Source organism: Chaetomium fimeti (genome assembly GCF_033439085.1).
Source record: "Chaetomium fimeti strain CBS 168.71 chromosome Unknown B0H64scaffold_6, whole genome shotgun sequence".
NCBI lineage: Eukaryota > Fungi > Ascomycota > Sordariomycetes > Sordariales > Chaetomiaceae > Chaetomium > Chaetomium fimeti.
Genome location: NW_026944334.1, coordinates 1,651,837 through 1,674,556, shown reverse-complemented (window position 1 = coordinate 1,674,556; position 22,720 = coordinate 1,651,837). Strand labels below are relative to the sequence as shown.

Sequence of the window (22,720 nt, the reverse complement as noted above, 5' to 3'; positions counted from 1 at the left end):
TTTGTAAAGGAATACTAAATATATCTAGAAATTATATCCCGATATAATATAGTTATCTATATAAATAATAAATGAATTCCCGGTAGCCTAATAGTATCCTAAGATAGATAGAAGTACTGGCAATATTGTCTGTAATAGTCTAGGAGGTTCCTATATAACCTACTACTCTCCTATTTTATTACTTACACGGCTATATATTGGATATCCCTCTAGTAGTATCGGTTGTTCTGGGAATACCCCAAATACTATATCTCCAAATCTTGCGTATGTTATTGGTACGTATTTCAGGCCCTAAGCTATATATCTATAATAGAACCAGCTAGATAGTGAAATAAATCCGGTTAACCATTTATCTCTAGATCTAATCGGAACTACCTAGTACCTATTCTTAGTATCTAGCTTAGAGTAATATATCGGTTTACTTAGATATAAGTTATTTAAGTCCACCTCTATGTTATAGTATAGATAAGCTGATTTAATAGTATTGTTATTAACTAGGCGAAAATCATAGATAACTCGATATACTCGGTCCCCCGGTAGTTTAGCTAACTCTCTAGGCTTATCGATAAAGATAGTCCATACTCTATATAGACTTTCGCCTTATAAGATAATACCGGCTAATTCCATTTTGGTAAAAACCCTCTCGCTAAATTTCCGGTAACCCGGTATATATCTAAATAGCTTCCTAATATCTAGGTTCATATTAGGCTTAGTAATAATAGGATATTCAATTATATTAGTAGGCAGTAGATTATCCAATATATAAGAAAAGACTTTATACTATATAAAATATAATCGTTTAGCTAAGTTAATCTTCTCCTAAGTATCGGTAAGTAGCCTGATAGTAATATTAGAAGTTTCGAACTAAGAGTTGACTGTACTCTAGGAATCTGGTACTATTTGTAGATTTAGCAGGGATTGCTGTATCTTAAAGGGGTCCCCCTTAGTATTTCGATTTCCCTACTAAAACGGTATCTACTAGCCTGGATAGTACCTCTTACTTATAGCTTGGAGCTTGTCCTAATATTATTATAATATTTCTGGTAGTTTACTAGGGAATATCTAGTATAATTCTTAATAATACTACTAGGGGTATTACATTACCCGTTCTTACCCTGTTATTTCAACTAGAGAAACTTCCTAAATATCTAGAGCAATTTCCTATACTATCGGTCTAGTATTGTAAGCTAAGTTTCCTAGGTATCCTATAGCTATGCCGGCCATTTCGAGTTTTGGTGGGAAATTCGGATTTATAGGCTAACCTCTTTAAGTTTCGGTTTTCCTACCAAATAGCAGTTATACCCTATCTTCACCTACTTTCTAATACCTATAGCCTTCCTACCTATCCGGTACTTCTACTCCGGTATATCTATCTTTAGCTACCCTTACTGCCCCTCCCCATCTATTCTATATCCCTATAGTTTGCTAGTATTGTAAGGAATGTAGCTCCTCCTATCTGGTAGTATTGATAATAGTAATGGGTTTAGGTATAGTATATATAGTCTAGAAAACTTTTGATATAGTATCTAAATATCGCTGAGGTTTTACATTACAGTAGTTAAGGTAATAGTAATTGGTTTTATTGCTAATCCTACTATAGTCTAAATAGGGATGGTAATAGTATAATATACTTAATCTTATAATAGAGATATTGGTATAATCGGCTCTGGGATCCTTATATACCTAATCTTGTAAGTCCGTTAAGATTGGGCTAGTACTTTTCCTAAAGCTGTTAAACGCTTATATATTGAAGTTAACTAGAAGGTTGCTAGGACTTCCCTTATCTGATCCTCTATTACTGGAAGAGGAACTGTCGGTTCTATACTAACAATACGATTGTAATCCACTTCCTGGATAATAGTAAATAGAATCGTCTCCGGTAATCTATCTTAAGTATAAACTGTAATGGATTAGGTTCCCCAATCCTGAATAGCCCTGACTCTTATAAGCTATAAGTTGGATAATATAACGTTAAAACTGCTGTTGCTATAAATAAAGGCAACTATTCCAGTACTAATACTACCTATAACTAGGTTAATAACGATATATTTGGTAAGAGTATTAACAGAATTATTGGCTAATATAACCTCCTATAGAATTTCGAGGTTAGATAGTACTACCTTTATCTCCTTATAAAACTATAGTAATATATACTCTAGGGTTGCTCTGCTATCAATTATAAAGTAGTTTAACAATATACTCTAAATATAACCTTTAATATAGTATGATAAGATAGTGCCGACTTTATCTCGGCCAATTCCCCGATCCTAAATGATAAATATATTACTATACTGGTTAATTCTGTAAGTAGAGTAGGGTAAGAAGCTTAAACTTTTAAGTATTAGGATTGGGGGTATTACCGTTAACGATGCTGCTATCTTCTTCCTGTTACTATAGGCCTTAGCGGTAACCAGCTTTGATAATTCGGTTCGGAGTTTGGGAGTAGTATCCAATAATTAAAGTAAACCGATATTAAGGTAGACCCCGGTTAAGGTATCTCTAATATTAAAGGGGTTCTAACCTAACCTAGCTAGACTAACGATATATAATTTAGAACGAGTTATATTACTATCCGGTATAGTCGCTTCCTAACTATCTGAGGTATTGTAATTAGAGGGTACCGGTATTATAGGTAGTAGTACTAACTATATTACCTCTCTTAGTTTCTTATTAAACTTATTAATAACTTAATCAACTATCTAGTAATCGATAGCTGTTGGGCCAGTTGGTATAGACCGGTATATATTCCTGTTGTTTAACTTATTACTGTCCTGTTCTTAGTTTAGAGAGTTACCCCTATTAGTATTGTCTAATAAGGCTGCCTCCGGTAGGTTCTAGTAAGTTGGGATCTATTCTGGATATAGAATTATATTAGCTACTTCCGGTATCTCTATAATCGGAGGTAATATACTTGGTATAACCGGGTTATCCCCTTCGCTGGGAGCTGGGTAGTCTGTATCATTATGCAGATATCTGCTAATAGAGTCTTCGTTGATGTAGACCTTTTTCGGCTTGACTGGTTTGTGAACTTTGTCCTTTGGTTTGGTGGTGGTTGGTGTTATTATTGGCTTCGGCTCTAGCTTTCTAATAGCTATAATTGAGTATATTGTATTGTTATTCTTAATAGCCTTAATCTTCCGTTCTATCTAGGTAAACTCTACCTAGTATACCCTTATATTATATAGACTAAAGGTACTGATGAAATTAGTAAAGGATATCGATATTAAATTTAAGATCTGAGGATTACCTTACTGCTAGTTCTGTTAGAGTTGGGTCTATTATATCTATATATTCCTTATAGCTTCCTATCTAGCCTAGTATCTATATATATTACTATATTTTACATTTGGATCTATAGTATTCTAGTAAGGATATCTCTATATTAGGTATTTACATTTGTCTAGGCTATACTAATTGTAGTACTAGAGTTATCTATTTGGTTATTGTTGGAAACCGGTACTACTTAATGCTCTAGGCTGGGTTTACTGTAATCTGTATAAGTCTGGGTTATATAGTTATCGATTATTAGGGTTCCGATTTAGGAATAAAGGTTGCGGCTAAGGTAGTGCTTGGTTTACTAGGACTTATATAACGATGTTGGTGAATTTCTCTGTAATAGTAGTAACAATTTTCTCTAGTAACTTTATATCGTTAGTACCTTCGTTACTGTTATCCTTATTGGTATCGCCGGTACCAAACTGCTGGGTATATACTATAATAGTATTATAAATATCTTTAAATATAGTGGTTAACGCTAGGCAATCTATACCTCCGGTAATAACCACTTTCCCTTAGGTATATAATCTGTCGATAACTCTAACTTATAGGGCTGAGTCTTTCTCTCCGTTATATATGCTCTTCAACAGCCGGCTAGCTAATACCTCCTGAATCTCCGGTAATATAATTTTATAATATAGTCTATCGGCTCGTTTAAGGTAATCTTCTAAGGGTTTACTACTGTAACGCTTAAAGGATATAGCTTACTGTATTACCGCTGCCGAGTTTGTTATAGTTGTATAGGGAAATCGTTCTCAAAAGGCGGCTTAAATATAGTTGTAGTCCTCCCGATTACCAATATATTCCGTATACTACCAATCCTTGGCTTCACTATATAGGCCGGTACGAAATTTACTGTAGGCGATACGTTCTACTGTCTCTGTAGTAATATCTAATAGATCGATATTAACTTAAATATCTTCTAAGTATTCTATAGCTAATTCTCCCTTCCAACTATAAAAGGTTGGCTATTACAATGTTATATTAATATAGTGTTTCTTAATAAGTAATACCGGTAGATAAAAAGTAGATTATAAAGTATGAAATGGAGGAGGTATTGGTAATGGTAACAATGGTTTAGGGACTAACTTAGATAGTAATTGTAATAGTATTGTTAAATGGAAGTTATCTAATAATTCCTCCCAACCTCGGGATTCTCAGATATATAGTAATAATATCGATACTTGTCTATTAGCCGGTTGTATCGGACTAATATAAAGGTACTAAATATATTCTTATAATTCCAAAACCAGGGATAAAACTAGTAATGATAATAGTATAAGTTGCCTACTATATAACTCTAACGAAGAAGATAATAATTATCTAATATATTCGCCTAATCTTCGCCCTTAAGAAGATAACTCCTACCTTATCTTTATTACTATAAGGAAGGAGTATAGTAACTCTCTATTATAAAAAAGGAAGTAATAAGGTCCTTAAGGATAGAAGTAACAGTATAGGTAAGTAGTTTGCTCCTACCCGGTATAGTATATAGGGGTTTCCTTATTAAGAGTATATCGTACTATTCAATCCCCTAGTAACTAAACTCTCTAAAAATTTTAAAGTTATCTAACAGCTCGGAGCTAGCTAAATTGTTTAGGAAAAGTACCTTTATAATTATTATAAACCGTTTCTTTCTGGTATTATAGAAAGATTTCTTTTAATTATTATAGCTTCCGATCAGCCTCCGGTAGGTAAGAATAGAGCAAATTCTTAAAATCTCAGAGTAATTTCCAGATTCTTCAGAGGAGTATCGTAGGCTAAACTATTACCAGCTATCTAGCTTATCGTTCCAATATATATACTGACTGTCTTTACGAATTCGATCGAAATTTTTGTAAGTAGTACTTTGTATTATCGCCTGCTCTTCCTAGCCTAGGTATCTCAACAAGCTAGGCCAAAAGCTTCCGGCACATCTATCTTCACATCCCCTCAGGCTTTCTCTCACTTATTCGATTATACTATCGGACTATAATACTCGTCGGCCGTTTATAATAGGTACTTGGTAGTGGTTCGTTATATCGGTAATGTAATGTCGTAGGTATTGTAGGTAAACTGCTTGCCAACACTAGGCGGAAAAACTTAATAGTCTCTGGACTATACCAGGCAAAATCTCATATTATCAATACAGCAACAAAACAAATAAAAATTCCAGTCGGGAGCGGTTGATACACTTCACCTCCTATTATTAGGTACTATGAAAACACACTAATAAGATTGCTTGTTTCTTCTAAGTTCTAATGGATCCACGCGTGATCCTTTTGTCCATAGGACACTGCTTAGTAATCCACTCCACCAAAAAGTGGGCCTTCTATCCACATATCATCCATCCCTTCTTCAGATGGCGTTGCTGTGGGGAATGTGGATGTGGAGGGGAGAGGGGTAAAGGGGGGAGAGTGATATTTAGTACTCGACGTTTGGAAGGTTGCCACGGGCTAGTTACAGCCTGCAACCGCAGGGGAACGGGGAGTTACGAAGGACAGGACAGACACGTCCATCAAGCCGCAGATGGAAGGGTCAGAAGTACCACCATGCTGATTGTTATGTGGTTTGTCTCCTCAGATAACGCAAACTACCAAGTAGGCTAAAACCCCGGGTGCTAATAACATACAAATAGATAACATGACGCCGCCAACCTCTCCTCCCGCCAAAGACGACGTCTCCAAAACATACTGCTCGAGCCTCCCCGGCGACTGTAGCCTGACCCACCAGGCAGTTCATTTCTTATTCTTCTTGCGCATCCTGGTCCGGATAATCCCCTGGTCGTTCTCTTTCTTGGCCTCCACCTTGCCCAGTTCCACGGCGTCCCGCCGCTCCTCATGTTTTCGGTTGCGATCCTCATAAAACGACATCTCGGCCTCGTCCCGGGTGATGCGTGTCGTGTCTGTGTCCTCCCAGCCGATGTGCCGCAGGATACTGCCCACGAGGTATTGGTATCTCGGGTGGATACTGACCTTAGCAGTAACATCCACGTTCTCGACACCGTCAACCCCGATGACGCGCTGCAGCCCGGCGAGACCGAACTCGATGCTGCTGGTCCTGTAGAGGAATCCCAGCATGTAATCGTTCTCCGAGTACACGTTGACCAGTCGGCCCGACACCACGCTCTTCATGGCGCACCACGCCATGGGATCGGACGGCGCGGGTGTCCCGATCATGATGGCGTTCTCAACGAGTCCGAAAGCGCGCTTCTCGGTCAGACACATCAAACAAGCGTAGATGGCTCGGGCCCCTAAACTGTATCCGATCAGCGAAACACTGCGCTCACCCTGCGCTTTGCTTATGATGACGTCGGCAAGGGTGGATCCGAGTTTGTCGGCGCGGACCATGCCGTTGTTCCAGTTGTTATCGATGATCTTGCTAATCTTGAGAAGGCTGGCGGGCCACCGGCCGTCGGCCAGGTTGGAAAAAACTGGCCCATGCTTGTTAGCTATCATCATTGCAGAGCGGTTGGAGGGCCCGGAACGGTGCTCACTGGTCCGAGCAACGATCTCCTTCTTGGCCATGGACCACGCAGCGCTTCGCACAAGCGTATCGAACGACGCGCCCAATTTGGATAACGCATCCAGCTCCCAGCGGACGGCATACACCTCGCTCTGCTCCCCAAGACATTGCCAGGGACTCGCAGCGTCATCCTTGTTCATCGTCCATCCGCTGATGCCTAGGACAACTCGGAGCCGACGGCTCTCCGGGTCAACCTTGCCCATCTCTAGATACTGGCTAGGCGAACCGCGAAGCGGCAGGAAAGCAAAATCGCCGACATCCTTGAGGTAGTGCTCCATCATCTTGCCAGTATTTCTGCTGCCGTATATGCCGAACAAGGCGCCCACAGCTAGGCTATTTTCGCCCATAATACCAAGAAGACCTGCTGCGGCTGGGCCTGGGATCCCGGCGATCCCAAAAACGGACCCGATACGTGCTGCTTCGAACGCTGTCGGGAGGCCACCAGCCCCAGGAATAGCACCGGCAGAGATACCCGCCAACCCAGCCCTCCACCTTCTAATGGGCTTGCCATCTTCATTCTTCTTCGGCATCAGAAGCTCAGGCGGGATACCCTTGGCGATCTGGGCCAGGGCATCGCACACCCTAACCTCATCCTCGGTCAGGACACGAAGAGGCAGCTGGAGAGCCGAGGCCATGTTTTGGAGAAGGACGCGGGTATAAGCGCCATAGTTCTCGATAGAGAGCAGCAGAAGGAGCAGCGCGTGGAGCAACAGGCACCTCTTCTCCACGGGTGAAGAAGAGAGCGTCGTCGATGTGGGCGGGTAAAGCTGCGTCAACACAGGGTCGGCTTCTAAGCTGAGGGATGGGGTGACCGGAGACTTGGGAACTGTTGTGTTGTCAGCAAGCCTGAAGGGCGGGTACCCGGTCGTGGGATCCTACCGGTTGATTTGCCTCTTTTGTTAGAGGGGAGACGCTTTTTCGGTCCAGCAGGCGCAGGGCTAGGTTGGAAATCTGGTCCTTTCTTGACCGAGATCTCGCCAACTCTCCGGTGGACAGCCGTCTGCCACTTCTTGAAGTGCAGCAGAGCCTCCTTCTTCAGCTCCTGAAGCCGTGGGGTGGCGTCGCTCTCCTCTTGGCTAGAAGCGTCGGCGGTGCTCGGAGCAGCACCGCGTTTGTCTCGGGCCCGACCCGCCTTCTTGGAGCGGGGAGGTTTGACGTTCTCCTTGGGGCCCAATCGGGTCTCGTTCAAGGGGTTATGCAGGCTCACATCCCTAAGGTGATAGGGCAGCTTGCTCCATACGGTGTTGCGGGATGCCTCGGCCTTGGCGCCGCCGGGGACGGGGTCAAAGAGCAGAGCGACATGTTTAAGCATCGACTCGGTCACTCGGGTGACCAACGCCGTCAACTCGGTTTTCTCGGCGGGGTTTAGCAGCGAGCTCAGGTCAGCTTCACGCCGAACAGTGTTCGATCGTGGCTTGCCGTTGGGAGGCATTTCCGTGGTACCGTCGTCAGACGTTGGCTGTTGTTCTGCCGCCTCGAGGGCCTGGGTAGTAGTTGATTGACCATTTCCCTTGATCGACTGTGGCTCATCTTTAATGGTAGCCATGTTGTCAGGAACGGAAGGGACCCGCTCACCCCTAGCGACTTCCGTTAAAGTGACGAGATACCTAGGTAGGCTGCAGCGGGCACTGCCGAGTGTCAGTGTTGTACTGTGGAGTGTTGGGCTAGAACGTTTCGCTGACTCGGAAGTTGGTGTCGATGAGGGAGGGCAGTCGCATCCGGCTTTCACTAGCCTGCCTGCAGAGGTGGATGTGGATCGTGACTGCTCTTTGGGCGATCGAGAGCGACTCAATTCTCCAGAATGGAAGCAGGAGCCCAGTGCTGGCCAAATGTTAACTGTTTGCGTGTCGGGACGCTGCTTTCCTTCCGCCTGCTTCCTGCAGTGAGACCCAACCTCTAGTTTAATGTCACCCGCAAAGCCATCAAACTACAGCGGATATGTGATCAAATGCCGTTTGAGAGACGACGTGTTTGAAAGCCACGATGCCGAGAAAAAGGAAAACAAACTTGGGCGGGAAGGTGGAAGGTGCAAGCTGGTAGGTGAGGTGGTTATGGTTGTGGCTGCGGGAAAGTGCGAAGCTGGTCGAGTAACCAGGCGACTGGTCATGGTGGTCCACAGGTTAGCACTGGTAACACATTCACAGGCACTTCGTATATCACGAGGAAACACACAAGTATCAGTTCAGTGTGAATTCATCCGAAGAGCTTCACGGTCACAAGCTTGTTGACAGTTGCTTAATCCAAGCGTACAAGCCCAAACACAGCCCATCTCCACACACGCCACGGAAAGCAGCAGGCCAACACGATGTTCACACTGCATACAGGGCAGTCATTGGAGGATGACCGGATAAGAAATGCATACTTTTAAAACAGTAAACTGAGCAAACAGGACTTATTATGAGGGCATGGGCTTGGTATAATGAAATCCGATTTTCCTAGCTCAACAACCCCAACACAGTGTATTTCACGTCTTTTGACGACTGTTCAAGATATATGGCAATCGAGAAACAAATGGAACTCTATTAGACAGTATCTACCTAGGTATTTCTAGACTTGCTGGGTCTTCCTCCTCTTTGCGTTTCCCCTTGTTTCCCTTCTCCCCCCTCTTTCCCACTTACACCTTGCTGTTTCCATCCTACATGTTCTCGAAGACAGCCGCTACCAATAGACGTCACTGCCTCATAAATAAACAGCGGTCCAATCATAGGTCTAATATCCGGTACCATCATAGAGGCATCGCTTTCGTTCAGATCCCGGGCCGTTGACAATCGACGTCCGTTTGCCTTGATGGCTTTGTCATGCAGGTCCCCTGTGTGTCAGGGGCCAGGGACAAGAATGCCAGGGTCTTCACCCCACAACAATGTCTGTGCGCTGCTGCATGTGACGTGGGGCAACTGACGTGACCAAGCACCAAGTCGCCCAAATCTTGGGCGAGTCTCGACTACGCACACTTCGCAACACAAAGCATTCACACAACCTTGGGACACCATGTCGTCAGCCGCCCCCCGATCCCGGCAGCAGCAGCAGCAGCGACAACAGCCACGTCCTGCCCCCAGCCAAACCGAAACCACCCCATCCACAACACCACAAACCCATACCCAACCACAAGCCATCCTCCGTCTGCGAGGCGCACATGCCCCCACGGGGAGGTCGGTACAATGGCGATCAGACGTGGTCGACAATGAAGGGATGGGGAGGAAGAAATCCAAAGGTAAACCTTCCTACCTACCTAAGTACCCCCCCACTCACAAAGACAAAGCCACTGACATGTAACCGAAAACAGTCTGCTGCATCTACCACCGCCCCCGGGGCGTCGACGAATCGAGCGATTCCTCCTCGTCCGACTCGTCCTCATCCGACTCCGATTCCGATTCCGAGTCCGAGCGCGGGAGCGGGAGCGGGAAGAAAGTGGGGGGCGGCAACGGCGACGGCGATCACAAGCACGGGCACGGACACGACTGCGACGGGCACCACGGCCACTCCCACTCGCATCGGGGGCGGGGTGGGGGGAAGCGGCGGCAGAAGCGCCAGCCGAGTCCGAATGCGTACGAGAAGATGCCGCGGTACGATAAACCGGTCAAGGATGGGGATGGGGATGGCGATGGTGGGGAGGGGAAGGGGAAGGGTACGCCCGGGCAGGGGCCGCAGGGGCCGCAAGGGGCATGAGCGCTGGTTATTGAATACATGGATATTGCCTGGGTACGGTATAGAACGGTTTGGGTTACCGAGGGTTGGGGCGTTTACACGGGGGGGAATGGCATGGATGGAAAGCGCAGGGTGAAGCGACTTGGTAGTCGCAATGTACTAGAGGCTTCGGTTTAGGTTCTTCCTAGACAAGTTGGTGGCCCATGGCATTTGGAAGTAATAGTCACATTCCCGAGGACTACACATAGATTACTGTTGTACTCACCGGCCGGTCCTTATGGAAAAGGCGGTAGTAAAGATGGTATTCAAGACACGGCAGTCTAGAACGACAGGGTTCAAAAGATGATACTCCACGAATCGACCTAGCATGCACGTCGTAGGCATTGACAACACGCACACGTTACTACATGAAACCGGCCACGACCTTGGATGATTTGTGTTGTATTTTTTCGTTCTTTTTTTGTTCCCACGCCAACTCAAGGCTGGTGCTATGCGAGTTATGCTTCTAAATATACTACTATCCACCACCCTCACCAACAAGCGAGTAGGTGTCTCCTCCTGTTCTCGACACCCCCCTTCCAAAACCCAAACCAAACAACCCTAAATCAATGCTAATACTCAGCAAGCAGCAAACTATCCTTTTGTGTTTATGACCTCCCATCCATCCACCCACCCAATCCAGGCCCCTTCCCCATCCCATCCAATGCTGTCTTTCCGCCCGAGACGGAAAAGGGCCAAAATAGAGATTACAATGCCTTATCGTACAAACACATATTACACTGCCCGCTCGCTCTCCAGGCCGTTTGAAAAGAACGAACGGACGAACCGGCCATCCGCCAAGAAAACAAACCACATACATCCCAAGGCTGGCCGGCCATAATAACAAAGCCAGATGCGTGGATCGGAACTCTCCACCACCCTCAACAACCCACCCCGTTCCAATCACCACCAACCGCCCTCACCCCATCACCAACCACACCACAAACACACTCACTCAGGCGCCTTGAACCCCGCCGGCGCGCCGAGCATACTAGCCACCTGCTTCCTGACCAGCTTCTTGACCTTCCCCTGCTCCGTCGGCCTGGGCACACCCTGAATGGCGCGGGGCTGCCTCATCAGCGCCGAGTCCAGGCGCAGCGGCACGCGGGTGACGACGCTCCTGTAGTCGCCCTGGAACTTGGCGGACGGCACGGGGACGGACGCGGTGCGCCAGATGTGGTCGCCCGTGTCGGAGAGGTAGCCAGGGACCTTGGCGGCGCGCCCCGCGGCGGCGGCGGCTGCGGCCGTGGGCGCCGTGAAGCCGCCGCCGCCGCGCAGGGTGGAGAGGCGCGAGAGGCCGGACGAGAAGACCGGGCGGCCGCGGGCTTTCTTGGCGAGGATGATCTCGTCGAAGAGGCGGATGGATGGGTCGCTGGCGGCATTCCGTTCGCGCTCGTGGATGAACTCGTTGAAGGCTGGGCGAGGGGAGTTAGTTGTTGTAGTTTAGATAGGGAGGGGAAGGGTTGAAACGCGCGTACCTTGGGTGTCCCGCATCATGGTGGCGTACTCTTGCTGGTCATAGGGAAGGCTACGGATGAAGGCATCCATGTCGAAGGCGTACAGTTGGCCGTTGGACTTTTGCTCCCTGGTTGGCCGGCCGAGGTGCTTGCGGTAGGTATACAGGAGACTGGCCATGCAACGCACGAATGCTGCACGCACGCGGTCGGCGTGGAACGCCTCGGGACATACTAGGGAGACAAACCCGAGACACCGGTTGTGGGCGATGCAGTTACATCCGCTGCACTTGTAGAGACCGTCTCCTTCTGACCTGTCCTCGCAGATCGTGCAGGTTGAGTTGAGCTCCGAGGCTGTCCACTTGAAGCAGTGACCTTCCACCCAGACGGTGTTCTCCGTGTTCCGCACCGGCTGAACCGTCATGTTGGGCATGATGGTTGACGCGGCAATCGTGGACTGTGCGTACGTTGAAGGCGCATAGCCTCCGAATGACGACTGCGAATCGACCGAGATGGCCGATATCGATAGGTTCTGGCTGTGTCCGTTCAGGAAGGGAAGGCTTGGCCGGTGCATTGACGGGTGGTGTCTATCCACCCCGAACGACGAGCTGCGCCTAGACTTGTCGTCGAAGTGCCCCGATCGCTTTTCCCTAAGCGTCTGGGCGAAACCCGAGTCGCTGCGCGACACCGGCGTCGTGGGCATCGGCGGGAAGTGCATCGAAACGGGAGATACAGACGAAGGAGGGCTGCCCTTGCTCGACTTGGATGTCGTCGGCCTCTCCATCTTACTCGGGTCGACCTTCGCTTTGGCGAAGGCGTTGAAGAGAGGTGTACGATTCGAGCCCGGGGGTTCTGGTTCGCCGAATGTGGACGAATTCTGTGTTACCCATTTGCCTAGAGAACTCTTGACTGTACTCGGATTGAAGATTGTCTCGCCCTCGGCCGAAAACGCATCATATGGGAAGGCTTCGACAGCATACGGCGGGGGGCCGGCGGTAACTCCATACCGTAAGCGGTGAGGAGCAGCAACCTGTAGCAAGGAGAGAAGCTTCCGTCGGTGCTGTCGGGGTAAGCTGACCGGATGCGCCGTGGTATCGATGGAATCCCTGTCGAGGTCCACCAACACATAATCATCATCGGGGAGCTCGATCCTCTCGTACCGTCTCTCCACTCCGACAATGTAGGGGCATGGTGCCTCAAGGGCAGATATGAGCCGGGCGGGCAACACCGGAATGAAGATGCTCGCCCATTTCAGAGGATAAAGGAGGTTTGCGAGGGCATGGCACGCGAGATGCAGCATGCCGGTGTGAGACGAGAGGAAGATGATGCGGGCTTCGGACATGGCGCATTCGAGGAGAAGCACGATGTTCTCCAGCGACAGGCACCTGAAGAGGGCGTAGATATCGATGGTTCTCGAACCCGGGATCTCGTTGGTCGCCTCCTTCCGTGCATACAGCCGCAACTCCCGCACGCCCAACTCCACTTGGGTCAGTGAACTCAGGGGGCTGAAAGCTTCTGTGCAGAGGTTGATGACGTAGCGCTCCAGCGGCTGCCAACGCCCAACCTTGGGAGAGCTCGGCGAGATCCGCAACACGGCGCCGTCGGTCATGGGCACGACAACTGCCCTGAGCCACTCCTTCCAGAAGCCCATCTTGGCGGGGTCCCTACCAAGAATGCCGAACGCTCGTGGTGTCCAGAGACCAGTCTCACCGGCCGTAAGACCGTCGATCTTGGATGCCGCGCCGTGCCTTAGCGGCCTCAGCATCTCTGTCATGAGCGCAATTTTCTCTTCCACGGCGCTGATTTCTTCGTCGATAGTGTCTCTCGCCGCAGAGCCGGAGGGCACGGTACCCAGTTGTGCCAGAAGCTGAGAGAGATGCGCACGATCGGCAGCGAGGCGGCCCCCCAGACTGGCAGCGAGCTCCCTTTCCTCGTTGCTCATGTGCCGTTGCCGCCACAGCTCGCACCGCTTCTCAACCTCTTCGGCTACCTCCGCGTTCAGCGCCGCCCAAACAATGATGGTGATTCCGTATATTTTGGAGTTGTCGTCCGAGGTCATGGTAAACCCGTGCCATGTCGTGCGAGGGCGCTCGTCTGAGGACACAATCTGGATGTCGTTGGGGAAGGCGAACATGGGCACATAGTCTGGGAACTTGCCCCTCCTGGCCAACTCGTCTGGTGAGGCGTCTCGTTGGGGATACCTGTCGAGCAAGACCGGCTCGAACCGTCTCTTAAGCGGGTGCATGTCGGGGTCTAGGTTCAATGGCTCGGGAGGTGGTATAACGGAGTTGTAGTTGCTTAGGCGCTTCGCCGTGCGAACGGAGGCTGGGAAAAGTTATGGATTAGCATGAATAGCCAACAAACCCAAGTCACATCTCGCGTATTACATACCCGCTCTTGGGGGCATGGGCTGCTTCCTCACGCTGCTCATATCCCTAAAACTCATCTTGCGGCGGATGCTGCCACCGATGCTCCTAAGAGGGCTCTTTCTCCCACTGGCGTCGGCGTCCTCGGCCCTGAGCTTATCGGCTCTCGGGTTAACCATCGGGGGTCTTGTGTGGATTTTTGCGCCGGCGGTGAAGCTGAGGTCGTCGAGGAAGTTCTCCCGCTCCGCAGCGAACTTGAGGAGAGCCTCGTCAAAGTCGAAGCCGGCTGGGAAGCCGTCAAATCCGATCCCCGCCCCTCCGCCAAAGCCGTTCAGGTCGGCAAAGGTGGTTCCGTTCGTGTTCCCACCGGTGAAGTTCGGCGGGGCTATAGGCCGGATGGTCGCGCTGCTGCGGTTGCTCCTAGTGTTGCCATCAATGTCCTCTAGCACTCGACCATCGCCGCCAGAGAGGGAGGGCGACAGGGAGAGCTTGGACATGGTGGAGAGGCGGTTGGCCGAGCTCTGGCGGGAATGCCGGGCCGTCGCACGCGACGGGGTCGCTGCCGAGCTGTCGGTATCCTCTCCCTCGCCATCTTCGGCGATGGTGTCGTCTAGCTGCTGGGGTTGCTGGGGTGTCGAGCCATCATCGTAGGTGACGTGCTCTATCCCGGCAATCCAGAAGTAGTCGGCGAGCGGTGCGGAAGAGTTGTCCATGATACATCACTTTTCCAGCCGTCTTTGTTTTTGGTTCCTTCTCGCTATGTCCTCAATGTTCTATTCAGCCGGGTTGCTGTGACCGGTCGGTTCGAATCGGTGCTCGGTTTCGTGAGGGCCGAGGATTTTGTTGTCGGTCTGCAAAGTTTCGAAACCTGTGTCGGACCACAACGGAGTCGGTGACGGCAAAGTTTGTGTGCAACCTACGCATGCAACTGTACCGCGGTGCGTTTCCCCCGATTTCAACGGCGGCGGCCAGAGACAGCGGCCCCCGCCTGCTCAACGTGTAACCTTGACGGCACAGTACCAACACGAGCTTTCTAGCCGGTAACGAATATTGGACGAAAAGTGACCAAAAGGTGAGGTGATGCGGGCTGATGCGGGCTGATGTGAGTTGCTTCGAGGTAGGGATCCGAAACAGGAACAGGCCAGAGATGAGCGATCGGATAGGTCCGAATCTAGAAGATTGCGGCCACGGTTGCGCAGCTGAGGTCGGTGTTTTTTTCTCAAGAGTTCAGACCCAGTCACGAGTTGAACAACAAACTACTGTAGGAGAGGCGGAGCCGGAGTGCTGCACCTGTTGATGTCGTCGTGGGTTCTCACTTTTTTTCTGGTTCCAGGTTCCTTGGATTCCTGCCGTTCTGCATCTGCATTTAGGCCTAACAGTAACCCCTGTAATTGAGCTGCAGGAGGTGCGGCACCCTTCTCAAGCCCCTGCGTCCTTAGCCTCCTTGCTGGCCCCAGCGGTTCCTGGGTCGTCTTTATGCACGCAAACCAATGTGGTAAGGGGATCGCAGCACACGCTAGGCCGACTCGCAGAATCGGGCAGTCCAGACCACTTTTGCCAGACACTCGAAAAACATTCACCCAGTAGAAAACACGGGCTCTTGCCACTTTTCCTCTCGACTCACTTAGGCTGGGAAGGCACGTAACGTCCATGCCCCTCCCGTTTCCAGATTCCATGTTAGGGAGTGGGCGGTCCCCTAGCTAGCGCGTCGGGTCCGACTCTCTCAGTGGAGTTAATGTTCCAGGTTATCCCATCCATCTTCCAGAATCGATGTGGAGGCAACTGCGCAGGTGCCGGAGTCGGACGCTTTCCGAACTCAGATCCATTGGGGCCCATCGCCCGCCTCGCAAGCTTCCCCACCATAGGCTGGTCCATGCTGCATATCATGTCAACTCGTGATGCTCTCGGCCATTGGTTGTTTCTCGGGGTTTCAACTCCAGCTCGTTTCCTAAGTTGGGTGTTGGGGAAATCAACAGCCGTGTTCCCGACATTTTCATGCAGGCCCCTAATCTCCCTGTATTTCAGGCGGTTTTCCTCCCCAACACGAGGCACTTTCGGACTGGGTCCAACTTCAAAGTGGAGGGGGTCTGGGGGAGGATCCAGGGTGACCCCAAGAGTCCGAAACGGGGACCACATTTGTCGATCGAATGCCACACTCCATCCAGCACCAGATGTGGAAATCGGGGGTGCCGACAAGCGCCTTCCAAACCTCGCCGGCCTTCCAGATTCGTCTCCTCCATGTCAACTCCGCCATCTTCCTTCTCGGTTCTTGAGTTAGGGTTGTAGTTGTTAGAAATAGCGATACATTCGACTTAGCGCCCATCACCAGCAATTTGACCCGCCGTTCGATTGCATTGTTCCTGAAGGAAGACAACGTTCGAACCCGCCATTGGATGGCTGCATCCGTGCAGCTGGTTAATGGGATGGATGGCCCTCCTCCAGGGCCGCGCCAGCCTCGACGCCGCGCAGGCGCCTCCTCCTGCAGCCGAGAAGCTGTCCGAGGTGGGACAAGAGTGGTCGAACCCGAGTCGGCCCCTGGGGAGCTGCAGGAGGCTGTTGTTTTCTTTTTCCCCCAGCATCGGGGCGCCACATGGCAGCTTGGTGCCGTTCGATTTCAGAACAGATGACGGCATCTCGTCTGTGACCCCCTGACGCATTCGGTACCCCATACGGTCAGATTTCCCGTCGTTGCCGTAGACCGACCTACTGTGTAGTTAGTGTACAAGTAATCTGCACATACATGAAGCATTCCCCGACCGTCATTGCTCCTTTTGTTGAGCCGGAGCAATTTACACAGTATGCAGCCCCATCTCAGCGGCAGCACGCAGAGCGAATCCGATGGTGATAGGCGTCGAGATGCTGCCTGTACCCTTGTTGATGCCCCCAACCCTCAGACAAAGGCTTGCTGCATCTCAGCTCCGTCGGAGACGTCAGATAAAATGGCCGATAACGCCCGGTTGACTGTGGCATCTTGCAGTCGCATCGCAGTGTCCCGTCGACGATCAGTCCCGATACGGACTCGTGTGGATGCAACCACCCTCGGCAAAACCAGGGGTTCTCGAGGCTGCGGCATGTGGGGGAGGAGCTTCAGATCTTGACCCTGGGATTTCCATGATTGTTGATCGACTTCCAAGTTGTCTTCTCCACTAGTCCCTTCACGGCAGATATCTTCTGCTACCGGAACTCTACGGAACTGATGAGAGAACAGACAGGAGCCACATGACTAGCGATTAACCGTCCCCTGACATCGGGCCTGTATCCGGCTGATCGGTGGCGAACCAACCATCCGGGCGGGAGGTGTCCCGAACAGGCAACTCTCTACTTGAAGTTGTTAGTGGACTCGGATCCATCAGCAAACGCCAGACTGCAACTCCCCAACCCGCGACAGTCTCACCATCCCTAACCGGTGGTCAAAGGTGTGATATTTTTTATCCAGGGTTGGGTCTCGAAAACCAGCATCAAAGGGCTCGAACGAGGCCCATCAGTGGCACTTATTGTGTAGCAGAACACACAAGACGTGCCTAGTTAGACGTCACACAAGGCTAGCACCCGCTGTCGCGTTTGATCACGGACACGGGAGGGGTCTTCCGAAAACCTGGTTTGCCTGTCATCCTGGCCCTGTCTTAGCAAGTCCTGTTATAAGCTAAAAAGCACAAACCGACTTTAAATCTTGGGTCAAACTCAAAGTCTATCTTCCCTGCTTAGCAGAACCTTCATCATGGCACAGCGCGGGTGATCTTCGACGGGACCCAAACTCCACTCTGCACGACACGGATCCGGAGGTAGCGAGTCATGGCCACGCTGAACACGACATCAGGGCTATGAAACAGTCTGGGTTTGCAAAGCCTGCGTCTTGAGGTCTCGGGTGGCGCCGACTATGGCAGCCGTGCCTGTGTTTGCCTTCAAGGTATACATGGGAGCAATGTCTGGGTCCGAAATTCGTGCAATTATACTTGTACTACGTACACTAAATATCAAACGCCGAACCGTCGGCTAAGATGCGTCCCAAACTCTCGGGATGCCGGGCTGTGACCCCAGAAACGCCTAAATCTGTGCGTCAAAAACCGATTGAGCCCTCATCGGGGACCACCTTTTTACGTCTGCATGGATATAAAAATGTTTAGGGACGGACCGGGCGTGGCCCCTGCTCGAAGAATTCCTCTGGAGCTAGTTCGAGTCTACCTACACAGTAGACTAGCTTTGATGGGACTCATCTTTGTTAACGCTTGTTAGCCAAGCAATAAAATACCACTACAGTGGTTTGAACTCGGGAGAGGAAGACTACGTGACCCCTGCTATGTGACAGTTTCCGGATTTGATCCAGTGCTTTATGGGCGGGCATGAATCATTGCTCATTGCCTGGGTCTATTGATGCTCCTCGATCATGTCTTCACATGCAACAATACATCAGTTCTGTGGCCCTGGCACGGCTGCTACCAATCCAATCCATGGGACTGATGCCAAATCCTTTACTCGCCCAACACCTTTATCCCCAAGGTCTCTATTTCGGCTTCACAAACCGCGTCCCCAACTTCCCCGTCGACAAGAACCCCCTATTGCCCATCTCACTCCGCCACCCAATCTGCAATATCCCAAACGCCACCCGACCCTCCACCTCTTCCACACCCCCCGCCTCCTCCTCCTCAATCACAAAACAAACCTGCTCCGTCTCCCCCGGCAACAACACCGGCCTCTTCCTCCCCACCCCCCCATCACCACCACCACCACCACCACCACCACCACCCTCCCAATTACAATCCTCATACCCCAACCCCCGCTCCAGCTCCAAACCCACCTTCTCCAGCATGACCCCCTCCTCCCCACAATTCTCCAGCTGCGCCTCCAGCACCCACCTCCGCCGGCCCCCCGGGGCCGTAGGCAGCGCGCCCGGCTTGGTGCGCACGATCAGCGAGGGCTTGCAGACGAACTGGTACAGCTTGCGGAAGGTGCGGGTGCGGCCCGACAGCTCGCTCGCCTCGTAGTAGGAGACCGTCACCGCCAGCACGTGGTTGCCCTCCTCTTTCAGGTCGAAGGACAGGATCTTTTGGAGGGATTCGTGCGGGGCGAGGTCGGTGCCGGCTTCGTTGGCTTCGTTGTTTTCCGTTGTAGTGGGGGAGGGCGGGGCGAGGGCGAGCTTGAGGGCCGTTGCGGAGGAGGGCGTCTTCATTTCTGCCTCGATGCGCACATCGCGGATGGTTTTGCCTGCCGCTGCTGGCGGGGCGTCGTCGGGGATGTCGTGGTTGGCGCAGAGCGTGCAGCTGAATGTTTCGCCGACGTAGGCTGAGCCGAAGGATGGGGGGAGGTTGAGGATGGGGCTTAGGACGAAGGGCGTCGGGTTTGTCGGGGGGTTGTTGGTGCCATTGGGGCTATAGGCGAGGGAGGCGGGAATGGGCTGTTGGTGGGAGAGGGAGCCGTCGGAGGAGGAGGGAAAAGGTGGTTGGAAGGGATATTGGGCGACGAGGGATGGGCGGGAGAGGCTATAATTGTTTCGTTTGAGTGACTGAGCTTTCAAATCCAATATAGATGGGGACTTACCGCAGCACCTTCAAAGATACCGAGTGCGGTTCCTTGACCGCATCATGGGACGGGTATCGTTGGTGGCTCATGGTGGGTGAACATGGCGATGCACCGAGACATGGCGGGGTGGAGTTGGAGAGTTGGGGAGTTGGAGCGCGCTGGGTGCCCCACGTAGATTTTGGGGGTGCTGGGGTGCTTGCTTGGTCTCGGTCACGGACTTGGCCAGCCACTCGGTGCTTCACTAACACCGATGCCCAACCGGTCACAATGTCAACATCCATATTCCTACACCGAGAGGCTTCCAGAAAAAAGGGTTTATTCAGCGACTAGGGGAACCTGACGGTTCAATGGCTGGATACATGAGCGAGACCGGGGCCAAATGTAGGCCACCTAAATCACCAAGAACAAAACAATTCCGCGAGGAGATATTGATAGATCCTCGTCAAACTACGACACCCACAACACCTTACGCCCTATATTAGCAGAGGTGGCAGCTTTGAATCCTTGAGACTAAAAGCAGACTCAGAACCAAAGCCAAAGAAAGCCCGAACAGATAAATCACCACGAGATGCAGGGCCAGGTTGGGAAAAGTACAGCCCGGGTTATGAACCATATCTCTTGTCTCCTCTTACTTGATACTTCCTCACCGCGAGGAAATAGCGCCGCTAGGCGGAGACGGCCCCAAATTGGGAACGTACTTGTTCCAGATTCGAACGCTAAGAAGCGGGACTTAAAGCCCGGGCGGGGGAGGTACCTAGGCGACGTTAGCGGCGAGACTCGAACTATCCAGGGGTGAGACATACCGCGCTGTATCCAGCCGCACCTGGCGGCCCCGACGGAGGCGGGGGGGGCGGCGCCGCAGAAGGAGGGGGTGGGGGTGGGGCAGCCTCGCTCGGGGGCGGGGGCGGCGGGGATGCCGAGGCACCGGGAGCACCGGGAGCAGCGCTTGCCTGGCCGGTTTGGCCGGCCTGAGCAGCCGCCCACTGCTGGTACATCTGGACATATGCCTGGTAACCACCATAAGCTGCATATGGGTCAGCAGTGCCGTAATACTGGGCATACTGAGCGGCGTAATCGGCGGCCGACGTCGGAGTGCCAGTCGAGGCGGGCGGCGTGGCCGAAGCACCAGCCCCGGGCGCAGGGGAGTTGCTGTAGCTGTGGCTGCTGTTCTGATGGTGGCTATCCCGATTGTAGCCTTGGTAAGAGTCACCACCGCCCCGGCCGCCGTAGCCACCACCATTTCCACCACCACCACCACCGTAGTTGCGAGGCGGCCGGCTCTTGAACTCTTCGTACTGTTCCTTCACATTGCTAAGGAGGTCTTCACAGAGCTCCTTGGCTTTCTGCACCATGTTCGGATCCGGGCCCCTGTACCATGTTAGTTCAGTCTAGACTAGCCAGACAGGCCCAACTTACGCAACATGCAAGAACATGTCCTCGTCACTCTCTCTGCCGGTCGAGGCTTCCATATAGCCAGAGCCGCGGCCTTTTATCTGTACGCGGCAAGCGGTCTCCTGCTGGATATGCTTGACATAGGCACCGCCATGCCCCACAACCTGGGCGCGGAGGTTGAACCCCGGCACTGACTCGAGGTTAATTGGGATCTTCTCCTCGGGCCATTTGCGCTATTCACGGTCAGCTAGGGAGTGGCACGAGGAGCAAACACCTTCACATACCCGGCCGAACTCGTCGCGCTCAACTGGTGCCTGTTCCTGGTCCCGGCGGCGGAACCGACGCTCATCGACAAGCTGGGGCAATTCCTGCTTCATCATCTCCTCGATCTTGGCAACAGCCTTGTCCAGGCCTTCCTTCGACGTGCTAGTGACATGGAGGTACAGCGGGGGGTTCTGCGAATCTGTGTTAGCTCGAGGTTGAAATAGCGAGCGGGCAACATACTGCCGGGGTAGCCATGTTCTTGTCGGGGTAATAGTTTCCACGGGTGGTGACATCTTGAATAAACTAGTTAATCCGTGTCCTCTAACAACAGCTGAAGGTTCAAGGTCGGCGTACCAGCACCAGTTTCTTCTTTAATCTAAATCAAGCAGCCGAGGTCAGCAGATGCAAAAGAGGGTGTGCCTGTGCGAGCTATCGTGCTTCGAGTAAGCAAGACTGTCCCGCACAAAACCGTCATGGAGGCCATGACAAGGAGCTGAGGATGGATCAGTTTGACAACCAAGGAGTAATTACCATTTTCTGAGTCGATCCCTTCGTCAGGAGATATCTGTTGCGCAAGTCGTTGACCTCGATATCCTTAATGTAATCGCCGTCGGAAATGTAAACCTCCCCATTGATAGGAGCGGCGCCAGGGGCTGGCGAGGCATTGTTGCTTGTGACGGAGCTCGACCGAACGGGGGGAACATCGACATGCTGGATGCCTTTGCGTGCCTGGAGCTGTGCATTGATTCGGGCAGCGGCAGCGGCTGTGACATAGGTTAGTAACACGCGACCATGAAGAATCGCGTGGAAAGGGGGTTTACCAGCGGCAGCAGCGGGGTCTACGGGAGGTGACTTGGAGTCGGCAGGTACATCGCGAGGTCTCGAAAGGGGGCTACGTTCGCGATCACGGCCGGAGTCGGGCTTTCTCGGTGGGGGGGAACGGGAGCGACGGTCGAACCGGGATCGTCGAGGTTCGGGCTCGGTCCGGTCAAACCGAGAGCGCTTCGCACTGCGTCCATCGGTGTCGTCCATGTGTGCAATCCCTCGGTGGAATGCAATTATTGCTAGGTTGGTCGAGGACGTGAAGTGGAGGGAAAATGCTGATAAGAAGCTGCACACACGCGTTGCGCAATCGTTCGTTGTTGGAGCACGAATAAAAGTGCTGCTAACTCAAAAGGTCATGAAGCTGGAAACTTTCTGTGACGGCCTGGAAAAGTCCCATGCTCACAAGGCTGTTGGGCATGGCGCCTGGCCCATACCGTG

At 51.4% G+C, this 22,720-nt stretch overlaps 4 protein-coding genes across 4 annotated transcripts; 1 reads left to right on the top strand and 3 right to left on the bottom strand.

The window, feature by feature from the left end:
* Positions 1-5,993: 5,993 nt before the first annotated feature.
* Positions 5,994-8,326, bottom strand: B0H64DRAFT_326894 (uncharacterized protein; the record flags this gene model as incomplete). The annotated part of the gene is made up of 3 exons (XM_062800758.1): positions 5,994-7,606; positions 7,660-7,960; positions 8,180-8,326. The coding sequence occupies 3 exons, from the start codon at positions 8,324-8,326 to the stop codon at positions 5,994-5,996; spliced, it is 2,061 nt and encodes a 686-aa protein (XP_062656884.1).
* A 1,390-nt stretch (positions 8,327-9,716) lies between these two features.
* B0H64DRAFT_404157 (type 1 phosphatases regulator YPI1) lies at positions 9,717-10,807 on the top strand. The gene is made up of 2 exons (XM_062804374.1): positions 9,717-9,991; positions 10,064-10,807. Exons 1-2 carry the CDS (start codon positions 9,769-9,771, stop codon positions 10,444-10,446), a joined length of 606 nt encoding a protein of 201 aa, XP_062656883.1. The 5' UTR covers positions 9,717-9,768; the 3' UTR covers positions 10,447-10,807.
* Positions 10,808-11,360: 553 nt separating this feature from the next.
* Positions 11,361-15,185, bottom strand: B0H64DRAFT_211430 (AEX-3 domain-containing protein). The gene is made up of 3 exons (XM_062799436.1): positions 14,310-15,185; positions 11,943-14,243; positions 11,361-11,879 (listed from the first exon to the last, which is right to left on the bottom strand). The coding sequence occupies exons 1-3, from the start codon at positions 14,995-14,997 to the stop codon at positions 11,416-11,418; spliced, it is 3,453 nt and encodes a 1,150-aa protein (XP_062656882.1). The 5' UTR covers positions 14,998-15,185; the 3' UTR covers positions 11,361-11,415.
* A 3,313-nt stretch (positions 15,186-18,498) lies between these two features.
* B0H64DRAFT_363915 (uncharacterized protein) lies at positions 18,499-22,710 on the bottom strand. Its single transcript, XM_062801818.1, has 9 exons — positions 22,279-22,710; positions 21,989-22,221; positions 21,812-21,833; positions 21,698-21,750; positions 21,478-21,648; positions 21,218-21,426; positions 20,601-21,169; positions 19,820-19,988; positions 18,499-19,761 (listed from the first exon to the last, which is right to left on the bottom strand). Exons 1-9 carry the CDS (start codon positions 22,487-22,489, stop codon positions 18,786-18,788), a joined length of 2,613 nt encoding a protein of 870 aa, XP_062656881.1. The 5' UTR covers positions 22,490-22,710; the 3' UTR covers positions 18,499-18,785.
* Between the last annotated feature and the right edge of the window lie 10 nt (positions 22,711-22,720).

Excerpts from the sequence above, each read along its gene's own strand:
- B0H64DRAFT_404157 (XM_062804374.1), top strand. The coding sequence starts at position 9,769 with ATGTCGTCAGCCGCCCCCCGATCCCGGCAGCAGCAGCAGCAGCGACAA. Across the intron at positions 9,992-10,063 it reads GGGGAGGAAGAAATCCAAAG|TCTGCTGCATCTACCACCGC; the intron begins GTAAACCTTCCT and ends AACCGAAAACAG.
- B0H64DRAFT_363915 (XM_062801818.1), bottom strand. The coding sequence starts at position 22,489 with ATGGACGACACCGATGGACGCAGTGCGAAGCGCTCTCGGTTTGACCGG. Across the intron at positions 21,834-21,988 it reads AGGGATCGACTCAGAAAATG|ATTAAAGAAGAAACTGGTGC; the intron begins GTAATTACTCCT and ends TGCTTGATTTAG. Across the intron at positions 21,170-21,217 it reads GACATGTTCTTGCATGTTGC|GGGCCCGGATCCGAACATGG; the intron begins GTAAGTTGGGCC and ends AACATGGTACAG.
- B0H64DRAFT_211430 (XM_062799436.1), bottom strand. The coding sequence starts at position 14,997 with ATGGACAACTCTTCCGCACCGCTCGCCGACTACTTCTGGATTGCCGGG. Across the intron at positions 14,244-14,309 it reads GCCCATGCCCCCAAGAGCGG|CCTCCGTTCGCACGGCGAAG; the intron begins GTATGTAATACG and ends AACTTTTCCCAG. Across the intron at positions 11,880-11,942 it reads CATGATGCGGGACACCCAAG|CCTTCAACGAGTTCATCCAC; the intron begins GTACGCGCGTTT and ends CCCCTCGCCCAG.